General features: G+C 45.9%; 1 protein-coding gene across 8 annotated transcripts in view; it reads right to left on the bottom strand.

Moving 5' to 3' along the window:
- tox (thymocyte selection-associated high mobility group box) overlaps window positions 1-2,263 on the bottom strand; it is a 449,045-nt gene extending 446,782 nt beyond the window's left edge. Inside the window, exon 1 of one of the 8 annotated variants that reach the window (XM_072467723.1) lies at window positions 1,721-2,263. In XM_072467723.1, coding sequence (XP_072323824.1) covers window positions 1,721-1,822 — 102 coding nt within the window. In that variant the 5' untranslated portion in view covers window positions 1,823-2,263. The remainder of the gene's footprint in view (window positions 1-1,720) is intronic. The other 7 variants (XM_072467717.1, XM_072467722.1, XM_072467724.1 and 4 more) reach the window with 7 other exon arrangements.
- Window positions 2,264-21,855: the final 19,592 nt, after the last annotated feature.

Below are 21,855 nucleotides of genomic sequence, written 5' to 3'. Positions count from 1 at the left end.
TTTGTGTATCATTTTGCATGAGAAGATATAGGAAAAAGTCTGAAGATGTGTATTAATCTGAGACAAAACAGGAAAAATGTATTACATGTATGGACATTATATTCCATTGTACATTGTACACAAAAAAACCCAAGCCACTTCTTTTTGTTTATCTATGGCTTACTTACTTGTTTCAGCAATGTTAATGCCACCAAAATCTAACACTGCACCTGTCTATGATGCACCATGTTACTCACAAAAGGGTAACAATGTTGTGTCACCATTGAAGTATTAACTTTTTGCTTTTCACGTTTTCAGGATCTGAATTTTCTGTGCATATCACAATCAGAATTTTGATTTGTCACAGATGAACTCGAACAAGCTCGCTATTTCCAGAGGCAATATTGATTGTAAAATAAAAATAAAAATGGATATGACAGGCATTTTAAAAAAAGATGCTCTTAAAAGAAAATTGCTATTATTAGATATGAGGTTAACATTCACAGTGGGTTATTTTATCTGCATTTAAATATGTTCATTTTTGCCTCATGGGTTAACATTAATTAGATAATAGTATCAAATGCTGTAACACTGCCATCCTACTTTAATGTGTGCTATCATACAAACTTAAACATTGATGTTTAAATGAAATAACTGCTGTACACGTAATTTAGTTTTGGGAATATTGAGAAATACATTGATTTATTTGCTGCCACTTTATCACACACACACCGTGCGTAAACTTAACTAGAGATCTCGGTTTATATCTTACACTCAGCTCCTGAAAGGTCCTCTGTGTTTGTCCTGTAGCCTGACCCACATATAACGGCATACCATCCAGTTTTGTCTGTTTACACAAGAGATATCTCACACATTTACCATAAACAGCCTTGTTCGAATTGCCTTCTTACTCGGCACTCGTCCTGATGTACATCGGACACTTTGCGAACAGTAGGTTTGACACAGCTTAAAACTAATTTGAAATGTTCAACCACCATGTCAACGGGAGCAAAGTAACACCATAATAAATGATTCAACTTTAATGGTACCCCGTCCTCATGCTTAAACATGCACTAAACAATCAGTCAACTGAATCTAAAGGACATGTTTAAAGTTTATTCACTTTGTTTTCAGGCACTGGGAATATCGGGTCAGATCGCTAGTTAGACACATTTAGCCTGCTCTTACTATATTTCCGATTGGCGGATATGAAAAAAAAAGTTACTGTGAAAGTTGCAATCAGCCCGGTGTTTTTTAAAATGTTAGATGGCAACTGTTAGTTTATCAGCAGACACCCGCGGGCCGCAAACATGATCGCAAACTCTCCAGTCACAATTTCTTCACAATGAAAGGAAATGAGTCGGAACTAGTTTATTGAGAGATCAGTGCAGTTTTACTGCCAGGCGGCTCAGTACTGTAAGGATCCCGTGAGTAAAAGTGGGAGAAAACTGCTGCAAAACGAGGTGTTACTGTCTGTCCATCGATCTGCCCTAACACCCCGGCTTCAACGGGCACTCACAGTGCAATACGATGCGCTTCAAAACTCATCAGTACCACCTTTTTGTGCCCAGCCAAAAGGGCCAAGTGACTGCACAAACACTGCTCTCTCTCTCTCTCTGAGTCTCTCTCAGGCTTGCCTTAACCCGAGAGCAGCTTTTCACTGCGCCAGAACTCCAGGAACATTCAAACAGACACACGTGTAATAAGAATACATGCTTTAGAGAAAACTAAAGTAAATCACCTTATTGCTATAGTATGGATCTAAGCAGGGTGAAGGTCCCAGGCAGGGAGTATCTGTGGAGATGTTAGCTGGAGCAGTCTGTAGATAAAACCTCACGTCCATTTCAGTGAAATTTGCAGTGAACACATTCAGCAGCACCCCCTTTTTTCTCTGGTTTGTTCGTGAGAGCAGAAAGAGAGTGAGTGAGTGAGAAGAAACAGGAGAGGGAGGAGAGACACCTTCCCTGTCTCACATCCGTTTGTGGTCTACAGTAAGAGAACTCTCCAACAAAAAAAGAAGCAGTTTATGTTAGCAGTTTTCTCCTTCCAAAACAACAGCTTTGCAGTCCAGCAAATACTTGAATAAAAAAATTTAAAAATCAACTCAGTAAGGAAAGCGTTTTTTTTTCACCAGCTGAAGAGAATTTCCCGACTCTGCAGACCCCCCCCCCCTCACCCGCCCCTCTCCCTTTTACAAGAGGAGGATGTGTAGTTTAGTCAACCTTCGGCAGCCGATGAGCTTCGCTGTGACACAGCGAGCAGAGCACAAGAGAGGCACCAGTTTCCACACAAAGAGAGGGACTCCAGCCGCACCAGCACACAGTGTCAGCCAGGGGGGGCTCTAACAGGCTGCAGGCTGACAGACTCCCTCCCCCTCCTCACGCCCAATAACACTCAGCCCTCAGCTAACTCAACAAAGCCATACATTATCCTGCCTAACAAATGGTTTGTTTTGATGTTCAGAAAATGAACCATTAGACAACATGCCAGTGAAATCATTCTGGGCATTATTAACACATCTCAACGCTCTCCCTCCCCCTTGCCACCACCCAACTAAACTAGCTAATGCCACAACCAGCAATATTTCACATTGTAACAATGCTTGTAGCAATCCCCATATACCTCATTTAGTTATTCATTCGTAAGACTACTGTTTCACGGTGTTCAAGCAAGTTAAATTCCATTTTTTCTGTTTTCTGATGAAGATTCATTGACTAAATTGTTAACTCTTCTTTCTCCCTCCACAGATGCTGTCAAACCTCCTGAGTGTTTCTGTTCTTATTTCTGAGTTCCAGTATTTTGCTTCTTCATTTTTATTACACCAGATTATAGAATGCTCACCCGTGTTTTTGGGATCGCAATCCACGATTCTATCAATTTCTTATTGAGACCAGTGTTTTATGGTGGCTTAATAGGTCATATTCCCATTTTTGTTGGATGGAATTTCAAGATGTTCCCTTGATTTTACCACTGTTCTGGGAATCACACCAATAACTGTCCATTTTCAATGAAAGCAACAAATCTTTCTTACTCTTCATTCTTTCTCACAGTTCAAGAGCTGGAAATAGCACAAACTGCAAACAACATTTTTGATTATGTTTCTTAGAAGTTCGTGTTGTAGACTGAATGTGATTACAGGTGGTGCTTCTAGTAGTTAAAATGGAATTTGTTAAGAGAAGCACTCATCCCAATTCAGAGCAACTTTTACCACCCTGTAACCTCCAGTACAGCCAAAGGAACACAATGTTGGTCCTGTAATTTGTAAAGTTCAACATTGCAAGTTATTTTATTTAAATAAAAGGAAGTAAAATTTATAATTAATTTTTCCCAAGGTATCGACCTCACTCAGTGGTGGCATACTTGTGCAGTCTGGCATTTGTATTTACAAGCCTTACTCAAGTGACTTGAGCACATAGTCTCCTTCTCTACCCAAAGGCAGTCCAACCCACAGCACCTCAGACAAGTAGGGCAAGGAAGCAGGTCCCAAATCCACCCCAGTCAGAAAAGGGATTGAACCCAGTGATCCTGGCATTAACCTGATCTAACAGCCATCCAGCCAACGGATCCACCCAACGCTCCAAGGAGTCCGAATTACTGTGGCAACATACACTTTTACATGCATGTTGTAACCTGGAACTATGGATAATGACGGTAGATGCTGTAATTTCTTTCCATTGTATAACTAACCAGAAATCTCTCCCACTTTTACCACCTGCCATTGGCATATGTTGGGACAAATATAATTCTCAGGGGCTTGACAGGATAGATGCTGAGAGGGTGTTTTCCCTGGTGGGAGAGTCTCGGATATGAGAGCATAATCTCAGAGTAAGGGGCCGTCAATTGAAGACAGAGATGAGGAGGAATTTCTTCTCTGAAGGGAGCAAATCTGTGGAATTCTTTGCTGCAGAGAACTGTAGGATTTACAAGTTGATACACAATCTGTCTTGCCATCAAATCCTGAAGTGGGACATGAACCTGGAACTTCTAGCTTGGAGGCAGGGGCTGTACCTTTGCACCACAAGACCCCCTCGCGCACATAATTCAGACTGCTATTTCATTGGAATATTGAGGAATAGTTGTTATATCAATGATGCTATCTTTTGAATGAGGTATTAAATTGAGGCCCTCTCTGCCCTCTCGATGATGGCTCACGTTGAACAACAGGAGGGTTCTCTTGGTGGCCTGCTCAACTGTTGTCCCTCAACCAAAATCACCAAATCAAATTGACCAGTCATTTAGCGCAATGCTGTTTGTGCAACCCTACTATGTGCAAACTGCATCATTTTTCAACATTTCAGCAGTGACTGCACTTAAAAAATGTACCTCCGTGGTGAAGTCCATTGGAAAGCCCTGAGGTCATGAGTACACAATATAAATGCAGGTTCTTTCTTTCTCTTTAAATAAGGCCATATGATGTAAGAGCAGATGTAGGCCATTCAGCCCATTGAGTCTGTTTCACCATTCAATGAGATCATTACTGATATGATATGATAATCCTCAACTCCACTGGCCTGCCTTGTTCCCATAACACTTGATTCCCTTTCTGACTAAAAATCTGTTTCAGCCTTGAACATACTTAACGACCCAGCCTCTACAGCTCTCTGCAGTACATAATTCCACAGATACACTACCCTCAGAGAAGAAATTCTTCCTCCTCTGTATCTTCAATGGGCGGCCTCTTACCCTGAGATTACACCCTCTGTTCCTAGACTCTCCCACAAGGGGAACCAACCTCTCAGACTCTGCTCTGTCAAGCTCCCTGAGAATGGTATATGTCTCAATAAGGTGGCCTCTCATTCTTCTAAACATCGGTGAGTACAGGCCCAACCTACTCAACCTCTCCTCATAAGAGAGTCCCTCCATACCCGGGATCATCCTAGTGAACCTTCCCAGGACTGCCTCCAATGTCAGTATATTTTTCCTTAGATAAGGGGACCAAGCTGTTCATGGTATTCTAGGTGTGGTCTGACTGGTGCCTTGTATAGTTTTAGCGAGACATCCATTTTTTTTACACCCCATTCCCTTTGAAATAAAGGCAAACATTCCATTTGCCTTCCCTATTACCTACTGAACTTTTTTGCTAGTTTTTTTGGTATTTAGGGGTAAGAGCTTAAATCGTTCTCATGTTGCTGTTACAAACGATGTTCATGAGGCAGGCTGAGAATTATTGAATAGGGTCAACTACAACTATACCTTATTTCTAGCATGTAAGGAAGCTCACTGGCACTCATAAGAATGTACGAAAATAAGAAATATCTATTGAAATACATGAGTATGAATACCAAACCATTTCCAGACTGCATTGACAGATGCTTTTGCCTTTAAATTCTTTTTGCTACATTTACTTACTTCTCAAGCAGTTCCATGAAACAAAGATGTCATGCACTTTTTGAGAATGGAAGAAAGAACTTGCATTTATATAACCCCTGTCACTATTCCTCAGAGCATCCCAAACTGTTGCTGTTATAACCCACACGGCTTATGGAGTGGCAATGATTAACGACCCCGTGGTCCTTGCAGAGTATAAGCTCCCCCGACTAGAGTCGGCCAGTAAGGCACCAAATAGTGAACACCCAACATGGGGCTACTGGCGCTGTATATAATAGTAGTTGTAGAATAAAGTAAGTTTTGTTTTCAATAAACTCAATGTGGACTCTTTTCAGCCTTTTAAAACTGGTGACGAGGATAACAACTGGATGACTCCCAAGCCATCTCCCCGTCTCTATCGGAAACAGATTGGAAATGTTATTTCATCATGCCTCTTTTCGGACATTTGGATGTGCTTGATGCCAGATTGGTAGATTGGAATCAGTACGCACAGAGGATGCGTTACTTTCTCTGGGCAAACGATATCGCCAGGCAGTGATATTGCTCACTTCTTGTGGCACGCACATGTTCAGAGTGATACGGAGCCTTATGGCACCAGACACTAAAACGTCCAGTGAGCTTGGAGCCTTTGCAGGCCAGCACTTCAATCCGACCCCATCCGTTATAGTACAGCGGTATCAATCTAATACCGCAGAAAGGACCCCTGGTGAGTCCATTCCCGAGTTTTTGTTGCGGTTACGGAAAATTGCGGAATTCTATGAATAAGGCACTGCCTTATCTGAAATGCTGTGTGACCGCTTGGTTTGCGGCATTAACTATGTGGCTTTGCAGAATTTTTTTTTAGCTGAACCTTCCCTGACCCTGCAACAAGCCATTTAGATTACAATGTCCCAGGAAAGTATAGAGTGAGGAGTGCAGGAGATACAGGGGATGGAGGTGAATGCCTGAGGGTGCCACTTCCTGCTGAGGGGCCCCTCCCTAGACTACTACCCTTTTCTAGACTGAACGGCGTAATTGCCCGACCAGTTGGCTGAAGGAAGAGCCTTCCTGGCGGAACACTTGCCCGGAGTCCGTAGAAGTGGATCCTGGTCGCCTTGTGGTCACCGGCCCAGGTGTGAGCGGCCCAGAGGTCCAGACGCCCCGGTAGAAGTAGACATCAGCTCAGGGCCCGGACCTTCCATTTGGATCAACCGGAAGAAGAGGATGACTGCATGCAGTTGTATTGCATGGCAGCCCCCCAGAGTGACCCCCATAAAGACTGCAGAGCAAGTCCACGGACATTTGTTCAATGTGGAATTGGACACTGGCACAGCAGTCTTTGTGGTTGGGCAGATGATGTTTGACTGAATTAAGCTGGGTATTCAGACTTTGGATTTAACAGACACCCAGGCCAGACTGGGCACCTACGCAGGAGAGCCGTTGGATATTGCTGGTACTACTATGACCCCAGTGATTTATGGGCATTAGCCGGTGCGCCTCCCGCTTATTGTGGTAAAGGGTAGAGGCTCTAGCCTGTTGGGCCGTGATTGACTGCTTGGGCGAGGTGCTGAGCAAGTGCCCCGGAGTGTTTCAATCCAGATTCGGGAAGATAAAAGAGGCCATAGCCCGCATACAGGTCGACCCGGAAGCCCCCCCCCCCCCCCCCACCCCCACCCCCACGGTATTTCTGGGCTCGCCCAGTCCCCAATGCCTTGCTGAAAAATGTGGAAACTGAGCTCAATTGATTGGATACCTTGGGTATCATTCAGCCCATATGGTTCACTGATTGGGGCAGCACCAGTGGTACAGTAATGAAGCTGGACAAAACGGTCCATTTATGCAGGGATTAGAAATTGACAGTAAACACGGCTTCATGATTGGACTGTTACCCCGCATTGAGGACCTCTATGTAAAGCTTGCTGGTGGGCAATAGTTCATGAGCCACGCATATTTACAGCTTGAGTTGCATCCGGCCTCCCGCAAATATATTACCATCAATACACCCAGTGGCTTATACGAGTATACGTGAACGCCTTTCAGTGTGTCCTTCACCTGTGCACTATTTCAGCGTGTATTGGAGAACATCCTGTGAGAGCTGCCGCGTGTGGCAATGTACCTGGATAACATGCTGGTCACTGGAGCCTCAAAGCAGGAACACTTGGACAACCTGGAGGCAGTGTTGAAAAGGTTTTCTGAGGCTGGTGTCCACCTACGATGAGCGAACTGCTTTTTCCATGTGAAGGAGGTGGCCTACCTCGACTATTGGGTGGACCGTGAAGATTTACACCCCATCATGGAGAAGGTGCGAGCCATCCAGCAGGCCCACACCCCAACGGACGCCATGGAACTTTGTTCTTTTCTTGGACTCATTAACTATTATGGCAGGTTTAAACTTAATCTTGCGACCAGATTGGCCTCCTTACATCTCTTTCTGAAGAAGCATCATGTGTGGGCATGGGGCCAGTTGCAGAAAAACTTTTCAGCAGGTGAAGAAGCAGTTGGCAACTTGTTGATTACTGATCCATTACAACCCTGCCAAACCCTTTCTCTGTCTCATGCGATGCTTCCCCTTACGGGACTGCGGCCGTTCTGTCCCATGGGATGGAGAATGGTAGGAAATGTCCGATCGCCTTTGCCTTCTGTACATTGGCTGCAGCGGAACAGCAGAATGCACAGAAAGAGAAGGAAGGCCTGGTGGGGGACTTTGTGATAAAATGTTTTCACCAATACATCTACAGCCACTGCTTCACTATTATTACAGACCATAAACCTTTGCTTTAACCTTTCAAGGAGGATAAGGCGATTCTGCCCATTGGTTCCGCTCAGATCCAGCGCTGGGCCCTGTTATTAGTCGGCCACGAGTATTCCTTCGAACATAAGCCAGGTACTCAAATTGCGAATGCCGATGCATTCAGCCATTTTCCATAACCGACTGGCACCTCACCGACCCCAGGACGGTTGAGGTTGTTACAACTCTGAATTTCAAGGTCTCCTTGCCTGTCATGGCATATCACATCTATGAATGGGCCCTTACAGATCCGATCCGACCAAACATTTGACACGTGGTACTATACGGTGGGCAGCATCAACAGCTTTCCAGGTGGTTTACAGGCATTTTCATCCAAGCTGCCCATGTTCGGCCTGGAGGATGATATCCTGCTGTGGGGTACACACATTGTCATCCCAGACAGAGGTCAGGAGTTGATCTTGAAGGGCCACCACAACAGACATCCAGACATGTCCAAGATGAAAATTATGGTACAAAGTTACAGTTGATGGCTGGGTCTAGATGTGGACATGGAGAAATTGGTCCAACGATGGTCTGTTTGCCAGAAACATCAGAAGCTCCCTCCGGCTACCCCCTGCATCATTGGGAATGGCCAGGACTGCTGTGGGAACAGTTGCATGCCAACCTTGCCCATCTGTTTTAAGGATCCATGTTCCTCTTGTTGTTTGACGTCCATTCAAAGTGGCTAGAGGTGCTGCCGACCACATCCCGGGCAACCACAGAGCAATTACCTACATCGTTTTGCAAGCACGGCATTGCTGAAGTACCAATCACAGATAATAGTACTCCATTTACCAGTGCGGAGTTTGCCGGGTTTCTGAAAGCGAATGGGATGCGGCATATTCGGACCGCTCCATATCACTCGGCTTCTAATGGCCGAGGGGAGCGTGCAGTGCAAACATTTAAACGGGGCCCTAAAAAACAGTCTTCTGGATCAATGAACGCTAGTCTAGCTTGTTCCTTGTTTGGCTGTACAACCACGCCACATGCAGTAACTGGCGTGGCCCCCGTGAAAATGCTGATGTGCCGGAGACTTTGTATCCGCCTTAGCATGATCTTTCCAGGCACAGGTGCGAAGTTGTGCCACCACCAGGAGCAGCAAGGGTGTTGCCCCGTTCAACGTCGACCAACCAGGAACTTTGTACCAGCTGACTCGTTGTTTGTTTGAAACTTTGCTGACGGCACGCAGTGGGACTCCGGCGTTATCCTCTGGCAAACAGGACCGGTTTTGTACCAGGTGCAAACCAAGGTCGAATCATGCGAAAGTACCTTGATCACATTCGGTCCAGGCGACTGCTTCTCCAGAAAGTTCCTCATCCTTGGAAACGCCTTCTCAAACCGAGTTTGCTGGCTGATCAGGCCACAGTGGAGCCCCAAGGGAGTCAAGACGCCGATAGGACTGAGGTCATCAACTCGGACCTGGACATGGCAACTCACGGAGCCTCTGATGGGGAGCCTTCGGAGGCACAGACTCAGATGTTGAAACCACAGTTGCTTCCAATTAGTTTTTAGAAAGTTTGTATAGTTTACATGTTATTTACAGCACAAATAAGCCACTCAACCCAACAGGTCCAGGTCGGTTCTTATGCCCCATACAAACCTCCTCCCATCCGGCTTAAATTCAACCCCTCTCTCCTTGGATTACTTTCTCCTAACCTCCCTCTAAATACATCTACTCTAGTCACCTCAGCCAATCCCTGTGGCAGCAAGTTTCACACTCTAATCACTCTCTGAATAAAGGAGTTTCTCCTAACTTTCCTATTGAATCATTGGTGACAATTTATTTCTGGTTCCAATTGTGGTCTCCCAAGTTGCTAAGTCCTAACATACCCTTTCTTAACCTCAAATACCTCGATCAGGACATCCCTTTTGGGTCTTAGATCATGATGATCAAAGTTGTGTGACATTTTTATAAATGTAGCATATTATGAGGTCCTTTCGAAGTGTTATTTGCCAATGGCAGCATGTAACTCAACCGTATAAATGCGATGGCTCAGATCTGCTAAGTTAGTCAAGAGTGACAATAGAGGTGTGAGAACTTACATGATTCATCAAATAATTTTAAATATATCTGTGCTAGGGAAAAGTAATCTGCTAAGGTTCCCAGTCCTAATCACTATCCAATGGCCTCTATTGGAGTGTACATATGTATTTGGATTTTAGATGAGAGTAGGATCAGGTTTAGCTGTGATTTTCAGCATGTTATGAAGCCTGCAGACATTCATAGGAATGTAAGAGTATAAGGATTAGGAGAGGTGTAGGCTACATGGCCCCTCGAGACTGGTCAGCCAAACTCAATTCCACATCCCACTCCCCCCCCCCCCCCCCCCCAACCCCGGTGGATTCTTCACTGTCCTCCATGCTAGAGAATTCCAAAGATTCACAAGTGAAGAGTGAAAAATTTCTCCTCATCCCAGTCCTAAATAGACAACCACTTGTCTTGACAACCCAGACTCATTGGATGGGATTTTCCAGCCCTTCCCACCAGCAAAAACTTCCAGTCCCAACGAAGGCGGTCCCCTACAGCAGGCTCCCTGGCGTCAGGATAGGCGAGCCACACAAAACGCTGTAGACATTGGCGGAACAGGAAGATCTCACTGGAGGACAATGGTGAGTCACCTACAGCGCTTGAATGTATGCCACGCATGGGAGGGGGCAGATATTCCTGCCTATTGTCTCGATTCACCTGAGAGAATAGCTTCTTGGGCAATTGGTCCTCGTGAAACATCCCCAAACGACAGTCAATGTTTCTTAGAAGAATGAACGGAGAATAGGCTGTCAAAACAACACGATTACATTTTATAAAGATACTTTTAAGAATATTTGCCAAATGAGGCAGGTTTTGTGGTTTGTAATAATTTTTGTTTTATATCGCTCTCTTGCAAGCTTTCTGCTCACCAAGACAAATTTTGATGCCTCAACATGGGTCTACCCTCCACTTGCCAAACTGATTGCTTATTTACCTGTCTCTTCATTCCTGTTCATATGTGCCAATTGCATATGTTCCTATTCTCATGATGTCTGGTCTCCTGCCTGCCAGATTCCCTATGTATGAACTAATTTCTTTATAGTGCCTAGAATCCCTGCTGCTTGATAATCCTCGGTGCGATATAGTCTTGTTTATTCTAGCACCTGATTCTGTCATTTTGCATACTTCATGGTTTTCATTACATATTGAATAATCAAGTGCAAGTAAGTGTAACACAAAGAATGGAGTCATTTAAACATTGTAAATAGTGAATGAAACTCATATCTACATACAATATAAATTACTGTTATTTATTTAGAGGAAACATTAGTGGTTACTGTCTGTTTGCCATCACATTTACTGTAAACTATGCCTTATATTAAATTGATAAGTGCCAATTTCCCAAGTTGCTGCTGACAGCAGTGAGCCTGACTCACTCATGCTGCATATAGAGCAATAGCAGGTGTGTTGTTTATTGTTTCCCTCCCATTTTGCACAAAGAATTACATACATAGCACCTGACATTTTCTGATATGCATGACTCTTGTATGAGGCTTGCGACTCAGCAGAAATAAAAATTTAGAAATTATTCTCATGGTGTGCACAGTTTAATTAGCTGTGTTGTAGCTGTCATTCTCTGCTGTCACATTTCATATCCTTAACACAGCAACAAATCAGAACTCTGTGGGTGGAATCTGGTGGATTTAGTCCCTGCGGAAAGTGTGGAATCGTTTTCAAGTCAGGAATCCAGTGGGTGGAATCTGGTGGATTTAGGCCCTGCCGAAAGTGTGGAGTCGTTTTCAAGTCAGGAATCCAGTGGGTGGAATCTGGTGGATTTAGGCCCAGCCGAAAGTGTGGAATCGTTTTCAAGTCAGGAATCCAATTTCTTCATGGGCAAGCTTTGCCAGGGTTTCTTTCCCAAAGCCACAACATCACCCTGCTTTCCAATTAAGAAGGACAGGTGGATGATGTGTCCATTCTGCTAAAGGAAGATTTTTAGTTAAAAGCTCACAAGCGCTTGTTTTTTTTTTAGGCTGCAGTAACCACAGGAAAGGAGAGGGGCCCCAGGAAGCTGCCCCTCAGGTCTCACACTCTTGCCTGGAAACATTATTGCAGGACTTCTATGAGGTGAACTCTCCCAATCATGAGAGAACATAACATAAAAACATAAGAACTAGGAGCAGGAGTAGGCCATTTGGCCCCTCAAGCCTGCTCCACCATTCAATAAAATCATGGCTGATCTTTTTGTGGATTCAGATCCACTTACCCACCCGCTCACCGTAACCTTTTATTCCTTCATTGTTCAAAAATCTATTTACCTTTGCCTTAAAAACATTTAACGAGGTAACCTCAACTGCTTCACTGGGCAGGGACCTCCTCAACTCAGTCCTAAATCTGCTCCCCCTTATTTTGAGGCTGTGCCGCCTAATTCTAGTTTCAGCTGCCAGTGGAAACAACCTCCCTGATTCTATCCTATTTATTCCCTTCATAATTTTATCTGTTTCTATAAGATCCCCCCTCATTCTTCTAAATTCCAAAGAGGAGGAAAACAACCTCTCCAACTAGGAAGGCATGGATGGAAGTGCCTGAGAGTGTCATCAGCAGAAATGTGGTTCCTTCAATCCAGAGACAGTGCGCCTCGAGGCAGGAGAGGTAAGTGGATGAACACTTTCAGATGCCAAGCTCTACATACTGGCTTTCTCAGCATTCTCCTGAAGGACTGAATGGACCACTCCTGCTTCTATTTTCTATGTTTCTATGTAACACTCCTCAGAACAATACACCTTACAGCTCATTTCCTCTCTTCAGCCACCTCACATCCCCACCTGAACAGCCGTGCTCATACACACTCTTTTCCTCTTGTCCTCTCGCATCCATGCTTCACTATGACTTGCAAATGGTGTCCTTCTTCCCTCTTCACATCAGCCATTATGAATGCTCACATCTCCTAGCTTTCTCTCTGCCCCTTACTTGGCAAGAGGCAGATATTCAAGTGGAGACCGGGTCTGCCAGTGACAAACACCTTACTGGCCACTGGCAATACGTGCCCACCTGGTCCACTGGGAAGGAGGTCTTATTCCAGAAGCCTGCAGATGTTTCCAATGACCAGCTGTGAGAACCTGATTCTCCTGAGGCACTGATACTCAGACAAGTTGCGAGAGCTGATTTTTTTGCCTGTAGATCCTGTGCTGGGGGACGTGTCATATTATTTCATCTGAATCTCAGTGTACATCCCAGCTGCCCTGTGGGATGGATGCAGGTGAGACGAAGTCAGCTAATACTGCTGCTGGTGCTATCTCTCCTGTAGCTGGAGTTGTTGGCAGTGGTGAGGTTCCTGCTCTTGACCCTTAGCAGAGATGGAAGGTGATTTGTATAAGCTGCTCCCACGTCTTGGCAGCAGAGAAGTATAGCTGAAGTGATACATGGTGAGCTGCCTTCCAATTGGTTGGCAATCACATATCAAGCAGTGAAAGTACTGTCTGAGGAGTTGACTTTGGGAGTGACAGAAGCCCGTGACATGCTCAGCTACCACTGACATTTGCAGGTAGTTACACAGCCTGCGCTATATTCGATTGAATACCAATGCTCAAGGTTCCACTCGGCCCCTGGTTTACTGCATCTTGAGCTGCCTGACACTCTTCCTGTGCTCTTTGTTGGTATTCTGGTTATCCCTGTGCATAGCCCTGGGCCAGCCTCTTCCTGTTCATCTGCAGAAGTACCTGAGCTAGCTGAAGCTATGAATGCATTTGACCTATCTTCCTGCCTGAGGTGAACTGTGATTAAAAGACTGGCAACACTCTTGTCATCACATTCTGTGAGGTTCTCTACCACCTCTTCTCCTGAGTACGTTTGACCAATAGTGAGCCCTATGCTTAGCATCAGTCACATCCTAGTGGGCAGCACGGTAGCACAGTGGTTAGCACTGTTGCTTCACAGCTCCATTGTCCCTGGTTCAATTCCTGGCTTGGGTCACTATCTGTGGGGAGTCTGCATGTTCTCCCCGTGTCTGTGTGGGTTTCCTCCGGTGCTCCGGTTTCCTCCCACAGTCCAAAGGTGTGCAGGTTAGGTGGATTGACCATGCTAAATTGCCCTTAGTGTCCGACAAAGGTTAGGCAGGGTTACGGGGATAGGGTGGAGGTGTGGGGATAGGGTGGAGGTATGGGCTTAGGTAAGGTGCTCTTTCCAAGGGTCGGTGCAGACGGGAATGGCCTCCTTCTGCACTATAAATTCTGTGATTCTATCCACCCCATCCAACCATAGTCACCTCCATCGTCGAGTTTCACTGTAGAGAAATCCTCCGGTCGACGCGGCCATGTTCATGGACATTCATACAGCGAGCTTGGAACTGGAAGCCATCACTATTGACTTCTACATCATCTTCCAACTTCCATCCCTCTGGTACCTTCAACTCTCAGGACCTCAGCATTGACCTTCCATGTATAACCCTTGATCGCTCCACAATTATGCATCATTCTTTTAACATTGACCTTGCTTTTATGATCCAGCTTCCATCCTGTGTCCCCCACAAGACTTTGTAGGGCTGTCACCTCTCTCCCTCCGTCCCTCGCTCAGCCATGCCCGGTCCCCTTTGACAGCTGCCACCCGATCACAATCATCAATGGCTCTTCTTCAATTGTTGAACATAACACCCCATGGAGGAAAATGCGGCTCCTACTCAATCCAAATCTACCAGCAAGACTGCCAAGCCTGCAGCACACCACATTCAAGCTGTCATGAATCTGAAGGCACATGTTTCTTGTTCATTGATTACTTCATTGGAAAGGCACATTTTATTCTGATGAGGTTGCCTTTTGCTGAGCATACCTGACATGCAAACGTATTAAAAAGAGGTCCCTGATGCATGTCGTCAAGAAGATCAACCAGCTGCCAATGTGATAACGTAGTTTGATCCCTCCATTGGAAAATTGACCTTTGGTCTCTTGCACAATTAAGTGTCTCGCCCACCTTATTTCCCACTTCTGGGAGCGTCGCAAGATTCCGCCTATTATTTCTGTATGTAATGCACCTGTCTTTTACTTTGTTTAAACTTAAAATAAAATTTACAAAGAGGGGCAGATCTTATGAATGTTGCTTTCCACAGGAAATCTTTCCCACCTGGTGCACATATCAATAGGTTGCAGGTGCATTGTCCACAATTTTCCCTCCATTAATTTTAATAAATGGAAAACTGTCAGAGAGCAATTATATACATTTGACTCCAAAGGTTTCTTCATACGGGTTCACTGGGCAAGGGAAATACAAATTAATTATTTTTCTGTACTCTAAGAAGGTTTTGAGTAGATATTCTTTCCAGACCAACCATCCCATCAGCTGAACAGAATTATGAGCTATACAGTATACGGTCTGGGCTGGTTTAGCAGAGGGCTAAATCGCTGGCTTTGAAAGCAGACAAAGGCAGGCCAGCAGCACGGTTCAATTCCTGGACTATCCTCCCCGAACAGGCGCCGGAATGTGGCGACTAGGGGCTTTTCACAGTAACCTCATTTGAAACCTACTTGTGACAATAAGCGATTTTCAATATGGTGCTCTCAAAGCTAAATTTGAAGACCAGCTTTCTTCAGGCTTAAGAATAATCATGCAGTTGCTTTTCCATGTTATTTCAAAACAAGTTGGAACGTAAACCCCAAAACATATTTGAGGTAAGTTTTGACAGAAAACTATTTTTCAGAAATCTTCTTTTTTTTTACTTCAAAAAGTCTTACTGCTGCAGAAAGACTGAAAGCAAGAAAAATAATCTGTGTTTTTTAATGCTAAGGATTCAAAAATAACCATTGTTCGTATAAATATTTATTTATCCAGCTACAGTGGGTAAAGTAAGAACTAATTATTTATTTTTGCAAAGGTTTCAAGACAAGTAGTGTAAGTAATCTTAGAATATATGTAAGCAAAAGTTTGACAGGAAAACTGGCACAGAAATTGGAATGCACTGCCGCAAAAAGGTAAGTATAAACATTTTTATTAATGTAAATGTTGAGCAGAAGTGATCATCCTGGCTTCAGATTGAAACTACATGCTTCTGCTCAGTCGCTGCTGTGTACTCCTCCTGGTCTCCTCCCCTACCCACCAACTCAGTATGGTTCCAGTGCTCGCATCAAATTTAGCCCCTTCAGGACCGGTGCACTGCCTCTGGGACATGGCCCAGCAACTTGGTCACACTCTGAAATTAAGAGGACTAAGTCCATATGGGCATCTTGTACAACAGTTCTAGCATGACAACCGTTGCAGCCACTAGGTTCAGGCATGGACCTGTAAAGCTTAAATTCTGAAGCTACTTAGACTTCCTGAAGATTTGCGAGAGTATGTAAAGCAATATCATTTTAAAATAGCAAAGGTATTTATTATTAAAGACAGGAAAAGGTTTTTGAAGCTTGAAATTCCTTGCAAGTGACGTAGTTCAATCCAAAAGTAGGGTCCTTAATCTAAAAAAAGGAAACTACAAAAGTATAAGGCCAAGTTAGTTGAGGTAGATTGGGGAACTGCATTAAAAGATATGACAGTGGACAGGCAATGGCGAGTGTTTAAAGGTCTTCTGGTGAACTCAACGACTATTTGTGTTGCTCGGCGGCCCTGCGCCGGGGAACCTGCCAGCCAATGGCAACCCGCCTCCACCGCCAGAAAACCCGCCGCGAGAGGTACAGAAAATCCTGGGCGTGGTTTGCAATAACTTTAAGGTACAAAAAGACAGTATGAAAAGTGATCCATTAATGACTAACAAGAGAAGTTAAGGATTCTATTAGATCAAAGGGAGAGCCTTATAAAGTTACCAGAAAAAGTAGTAAGCCTGAGGTTGGGAGTATTTTAAACGTCAGCAAAAGATAAACCAATAAATTGATAAAGAAAAAGCAAATAGAATATGAAATTAATCCAGTGAGGAACATAAAAACAGGCTGTGACATCATGGGCTGGATTCTCAGCCCCATCGCGCCACATTTCTGTTTCACCCCGCCGGCTGGATGCTCCATTACGCCGACTGGTTAATGGGGTTTCCCATTGTAGGGCTGCCCCACGCCTTCGGCAAATCCCCGGGTTGCCGGCAAAATGGAGCATCCCGCCGGCGGAAAATCCAGCCCCTTATCTTCTAGGGATATGTAAAAAGCAAAAGGTTAGTAAAGGTAAATGTGGACCCATTACAGGTGGAGAGTTAAGACTTTAATAAAGAAATGGCAGGGAAACGAAACAACGAGATCCCTCTGCTCATCCACATTTCCAAGAACTTTACCATTAGCCAAATATTCTGCATTCCTGTTATTCCTTCCAAAGTGAATCACCTCACACTTCTCTACATTAAACTCCATTTGCCACCTCTCAGCCCAGCTCTGCAGCTTATCTATGTCCCTCTGTAACCTGCTACATCCTTCCGCACTGTCGACAACACCACCGACTTTAGTGTCGTCTGCAAATTTACTCACCCACCCTTCTGCGCCCTCCTCTAGGTCATTGATAAAAATGACAAACCTTATCGAGTACCCAGAAGAGATCCTTGTGGTACGCCACTTGTAACTGAACTCCATTCTGAACACCACCCTCTGTCTTCTTTCAGCTAGCCAATTTCTGATCCATATCTCTAAATCACCCTCAATCCCCAGCCTCCGTATTTTCTGCAATAGCCTACCGTGGGGAACCTTATCAAACGCTTTACTGAAATCCATATACACCACATCAACTGCTCTACCCTCGTCTACCTGTTCAGTCACCTTCTCAAAGAACTCGATAAGGTTTGTGAGGCATGACCTACCCTTCACAAAGCCATGCTGACTATCCCTGATCATATTATTCCTACCTAGATGATTATAAATCTTGTCTCTTATAATCCCCTCCAAGACTTTACCCACAACAGACGTGAGGCTCACCGGTCCATAGTTGCCGGGGTTGTCTCTACTCCCCTTCTTGAACAAAGGGACAACATTTGCTATCCTCCAGTCCTCTGGCACTATTCCTGTAGCCAATGATGACATAAAAATCAAAGCCAAAGGCCCAGCAATCTCTCCCCTGGCTTCCCAGAGAATCCTAGGCTAAATCCCATCAGGCCCCGGGGACTTATCTATTTTCAGCCTGTCCAGAATTGCCAACACCTCTTCCCTATGTACCTCAATGCCATCTATTCTAATAGCCTGTGTCTCAGCATTCTCCTCCACAACATTATCTTTTTCCTGAGTGAATACTGACGAAAAATATTCATTTAGTATCTCGCCTATCTCTTCAGACTCCACACACAACCTCCCATCCCTGTCCTTGACTGGCCCTACTCTTACCCTAGTCATTCTTTTATTCTTGACATACCTATAGAAAGCTTTTGGGTTTTCCTTGATCCTACCTGCCAAATACTTCTCATGTCCCCTCCTTGCTCGTCTTAGCTCTCTCTTTAGATCCTTCCTCGCTACCTTGTAACCATCAATCGCCCCAACTGAAACTTCACACCTCATCTTCACATAGGCCTCCTCCTTCCTCTTAACAAGGGATTCCACTTCTTTGGTAAACCACGGTTCCCTCGCTCGATGCCTTCCTCCCTGCCTGACCGGTACGTAATTATCTAGAACACGCAGTAGCTGTTCCTTGAACAAGCTCCACATATCCAGTGTGCCCAACACTTGCAGCCTACTTCTCCAACCTATCCCCCCCCAAGTCATGTCTAATGGCATCATAATTGCCCTTTCCCCAGCTATAACTTTTGCCCTGCGGTGTATACTTATCCCTTTCCATCATTAACGTAAGCGTCACCGAATTGTGGTCACTGTCCCCAAAGTGCTCTCCTACCTCCAAATCTAACACCTGGCCTGGTTCATTACCCAAAACCAAATGCAAAGTGGCCTCGCCTCTTGTTGGCCTGTCAACATATTGTGTCAGGAAACCCTCCTGCACACATTGTACAAAAAACGACCCATCTAATGTACTCGAACTATATATTTTCCAGTCAATATTTGGAAAGTTAAAGTCTCCCATAATAACTACCCTGTTACTTTCGCTCTTATCCAGAATCATCTTCGCCATCCTTTCCTCTACATCCCTAGAACTATTTGGAGGCCTATAGAAAACTCCCAACAGGGTGACCTCTCCTTTCTTGTTTCTAACCTCAGCCCATACTACCTCGGAAGAAGAGTCCCCATCTAGCATCCTCTCCGCCACGGTAATACTGTTCTTGACTAGCAGCGCCACACCTCCCCCTCTTTTGCCTCCTTCTCTGAGCTTACTAAAACACCTAAACCCCGGAACCTGCAACATCCATTCCTGTCTCTGCTCTATCCATGTCTCCGAAATGGCCACAACATCGAAGTCCCAGGTACCAACCCATGCTGCCAGTTCCCCTACCTTATTTCGTATACTCCTGGCATTGAAGTAGACACACTTCAAAGCACCTACCTGAACACTGGCCCCCTCCTGCGAAGTCAAATCTGTGCTCCTGACCTCTATACTCTCATTCTCCCGTACCCTAAAACTACAATCCAGGTTCCCATGCCCCTGCTGCATTAGTTTAAACCCCCCCAAAGAGCACTAACAAATCTCCCCCCCAGGATATTTGTGCCCCTCAGGTTCAGATGTAGACCATCCTGTCTGTAGAGGTCCCACCTTCCCCAGAAAGAGCCCCAGTTATCCAAAAATCTGAATCCCTCCCGCCTGCACCATCCCTGTAACCACGTGTTTAATTTCTCTCTCTCCCTATTCCTCATCTCATTATCACGTGACACGGGCAACAACCCAGAGATAACAACTCTGTTTGTTCTCGTTCTGAGCTTCCATCCTAGCTCCCTGAAAGCCTGCCTGACATCCTTGTCCCCTTTCCTACCTATGTCGTTAGTGCCAATGTGGACCACGACTTGGGGCTGCTCCGCCTCCCCCTTAAGGACCCGGAAAACACGATCCGAGACATCACGTACCCTTGCACCTGGGAGGCAACATACCAAACGTGAGTCTCTCTCGCTCCCACAAAATCTCCTATCTGTGCCCCTGACTATTGAGTCCCCAATTACTAATGCTCTGCTCCTCTCCCCCCCTTCCCTTCTGAGCAACAGGGACAGACTCCGTGCCAGAGGCCCGTACCCCATGGCTTACCCCTGGTAAGTCCACCCCCCCACAAGTATCCAAAGCGGTATACTTGTTACTCAGGGGAACGACCGCAGGGGATCCCTGCACTGACTGCTTCTTACCAGTCCCTCTTACAGTTACTCCAATCTTTGGTGTAACTAATTCCCTGAAGCTGCTATCTATGACCCCCTCTGCCTCCCGAATGATCCGAAGTTCATCCAACTCCAGCTCCAGTTCCCTAACTCGGTCTTGGAGGAGCTGGAGATGGCTGCACTTCCTGCAGGTAAAATCAGTAGGGACACTAACGGCATCCCTCACCTCAAACATCCTGCAGGAGGAACATTGCACTCCCTTCCCTGCCATCCCTCTAACTTCCAACCAAGATCTGGTTAATAAATAAATAAATAAACATGGCAGATGGAATATAAAAATGGCAAGTTCTCCACTTTGTTATTTGACAGTATAGAACTTGAGTATTGCTGAAAAGAGAGACATGTTGAAGCTTTTGTCTTGCAGTCATCAGAACACTTCACAAAAATACCAATTTAACTTCAATAGGTAGGGAATAGAGGGATACCGACCCCGGAAGTGTAGAAGATTTTAGATTAGACGGGCAGTATGGTCGGCGCAGGCTTAGAGGGCCGAAAGGCCTGTTCCTGTGCTGTACGTTTCTTTGTTCTTTGTTCTTAAGGGGAAAACAGCAATTTATACTGCATGAGAAGACAATGCTGATTGGTTGGCAGGTGGACTCTTATTGGTAGACGTGTTGTAATTGAGAATGCTGAGGAGGAGATGTCCCTGCCCAGTGTCATGGACCTGACACAGAGGAAAAGGCAGAGAGCAGCAGTGGCAGAGCTGCCGAGGGGCAGGCCCATGTGGCCATGGCTGATATGCTACAAGAGGAGATCATCGCCAGAAGTCTGCCAATCCAGAGTAGATTCTCTTAGGCTCTTGAACGGTCTCAAATTACGCCAGCAGTCCTCTGTGACCAGTATCCACATAATAAACATTTAACATGGAGCCACATTTCCTCAGAGAAATGTCCATCCACAAAAAGAGAGAAAGCCAACATCACGGGCGAAATTCTCCCGAAACGGCGCGATGTCCACCGACTGGTGCCCAAAACGGCGCCAATCAGACGGGCATCGCGCCGCCCCAAAGGTGCGGAATGCTCCGCCTCTTTGGGGGCCGAGCCCTGACATTGAGGGGCTAGGCCGGCGCCGGAGGAATTTCCACACCGCCAGTTGGTGGAAATGGCCTTTGTTGCCCCGCCAGCTGGCGCGGAAATGACATCTCCGGGCGGCGCATGCGCGGGAGCGTCAGCAACCGCTGACAGTTTCCCACGCATGCGCAGTGGAGGGAGTCTCTTCCGCCTCCACCATGGTGGAGACCGTGGCGGAGGCGGAAGGGAAAGAGTGCCCCCACGGCACAGGCCCGCCCGCGGATCGGTGGGTCCCGATCGCGGGCCAGGCCACTGTGGGGGCACCCCCCGGGGCCAGATCGCCCCGCGCCCCCCCAGGACCCTGGAGCCCGCCCACGCCGCCTTGTCCCACCGTTCAAAAGGTGGTTTAATCCACGCCGGCGGGACAGGCAATTTATCGGCGGGATTTCGGCCCATCCGGGCCGGAGAATCAAGCGGGGGGGCCCGCCAACCGGCGCGGCGCGATTCCCGCCCCCGCCGAATCTCCGGTACCGGAGACTTCGGCAACCGGCGGGGGCGGGATTCACGGCAGCCCCCGGCGATTCTCCGACCCGGCGGGGGGTCGGAGAA

The sequence above is a fragment of the Scyliorhinus torazame genome, chromosome 11, assembly GCF_047496885.1.
Source record: "Scyliorhinus torazame isolate Kashiwa2021f chromosome 11, sScyTor2.1, whole genome shotgun sequence".
Lineage (NCBI taxonomy): Eukaryota > Metazoa > Chordata > Chondrichthyes > Carcharhiniformes > Scyliorhinidae > Scyliorhinus > Scyliorhinus torazame.
The sequence above is the reverse complement of the archived record's forward strand: the minus strand, read 5'-3'. Positions and strand labels throughout refer to the sequence as shown.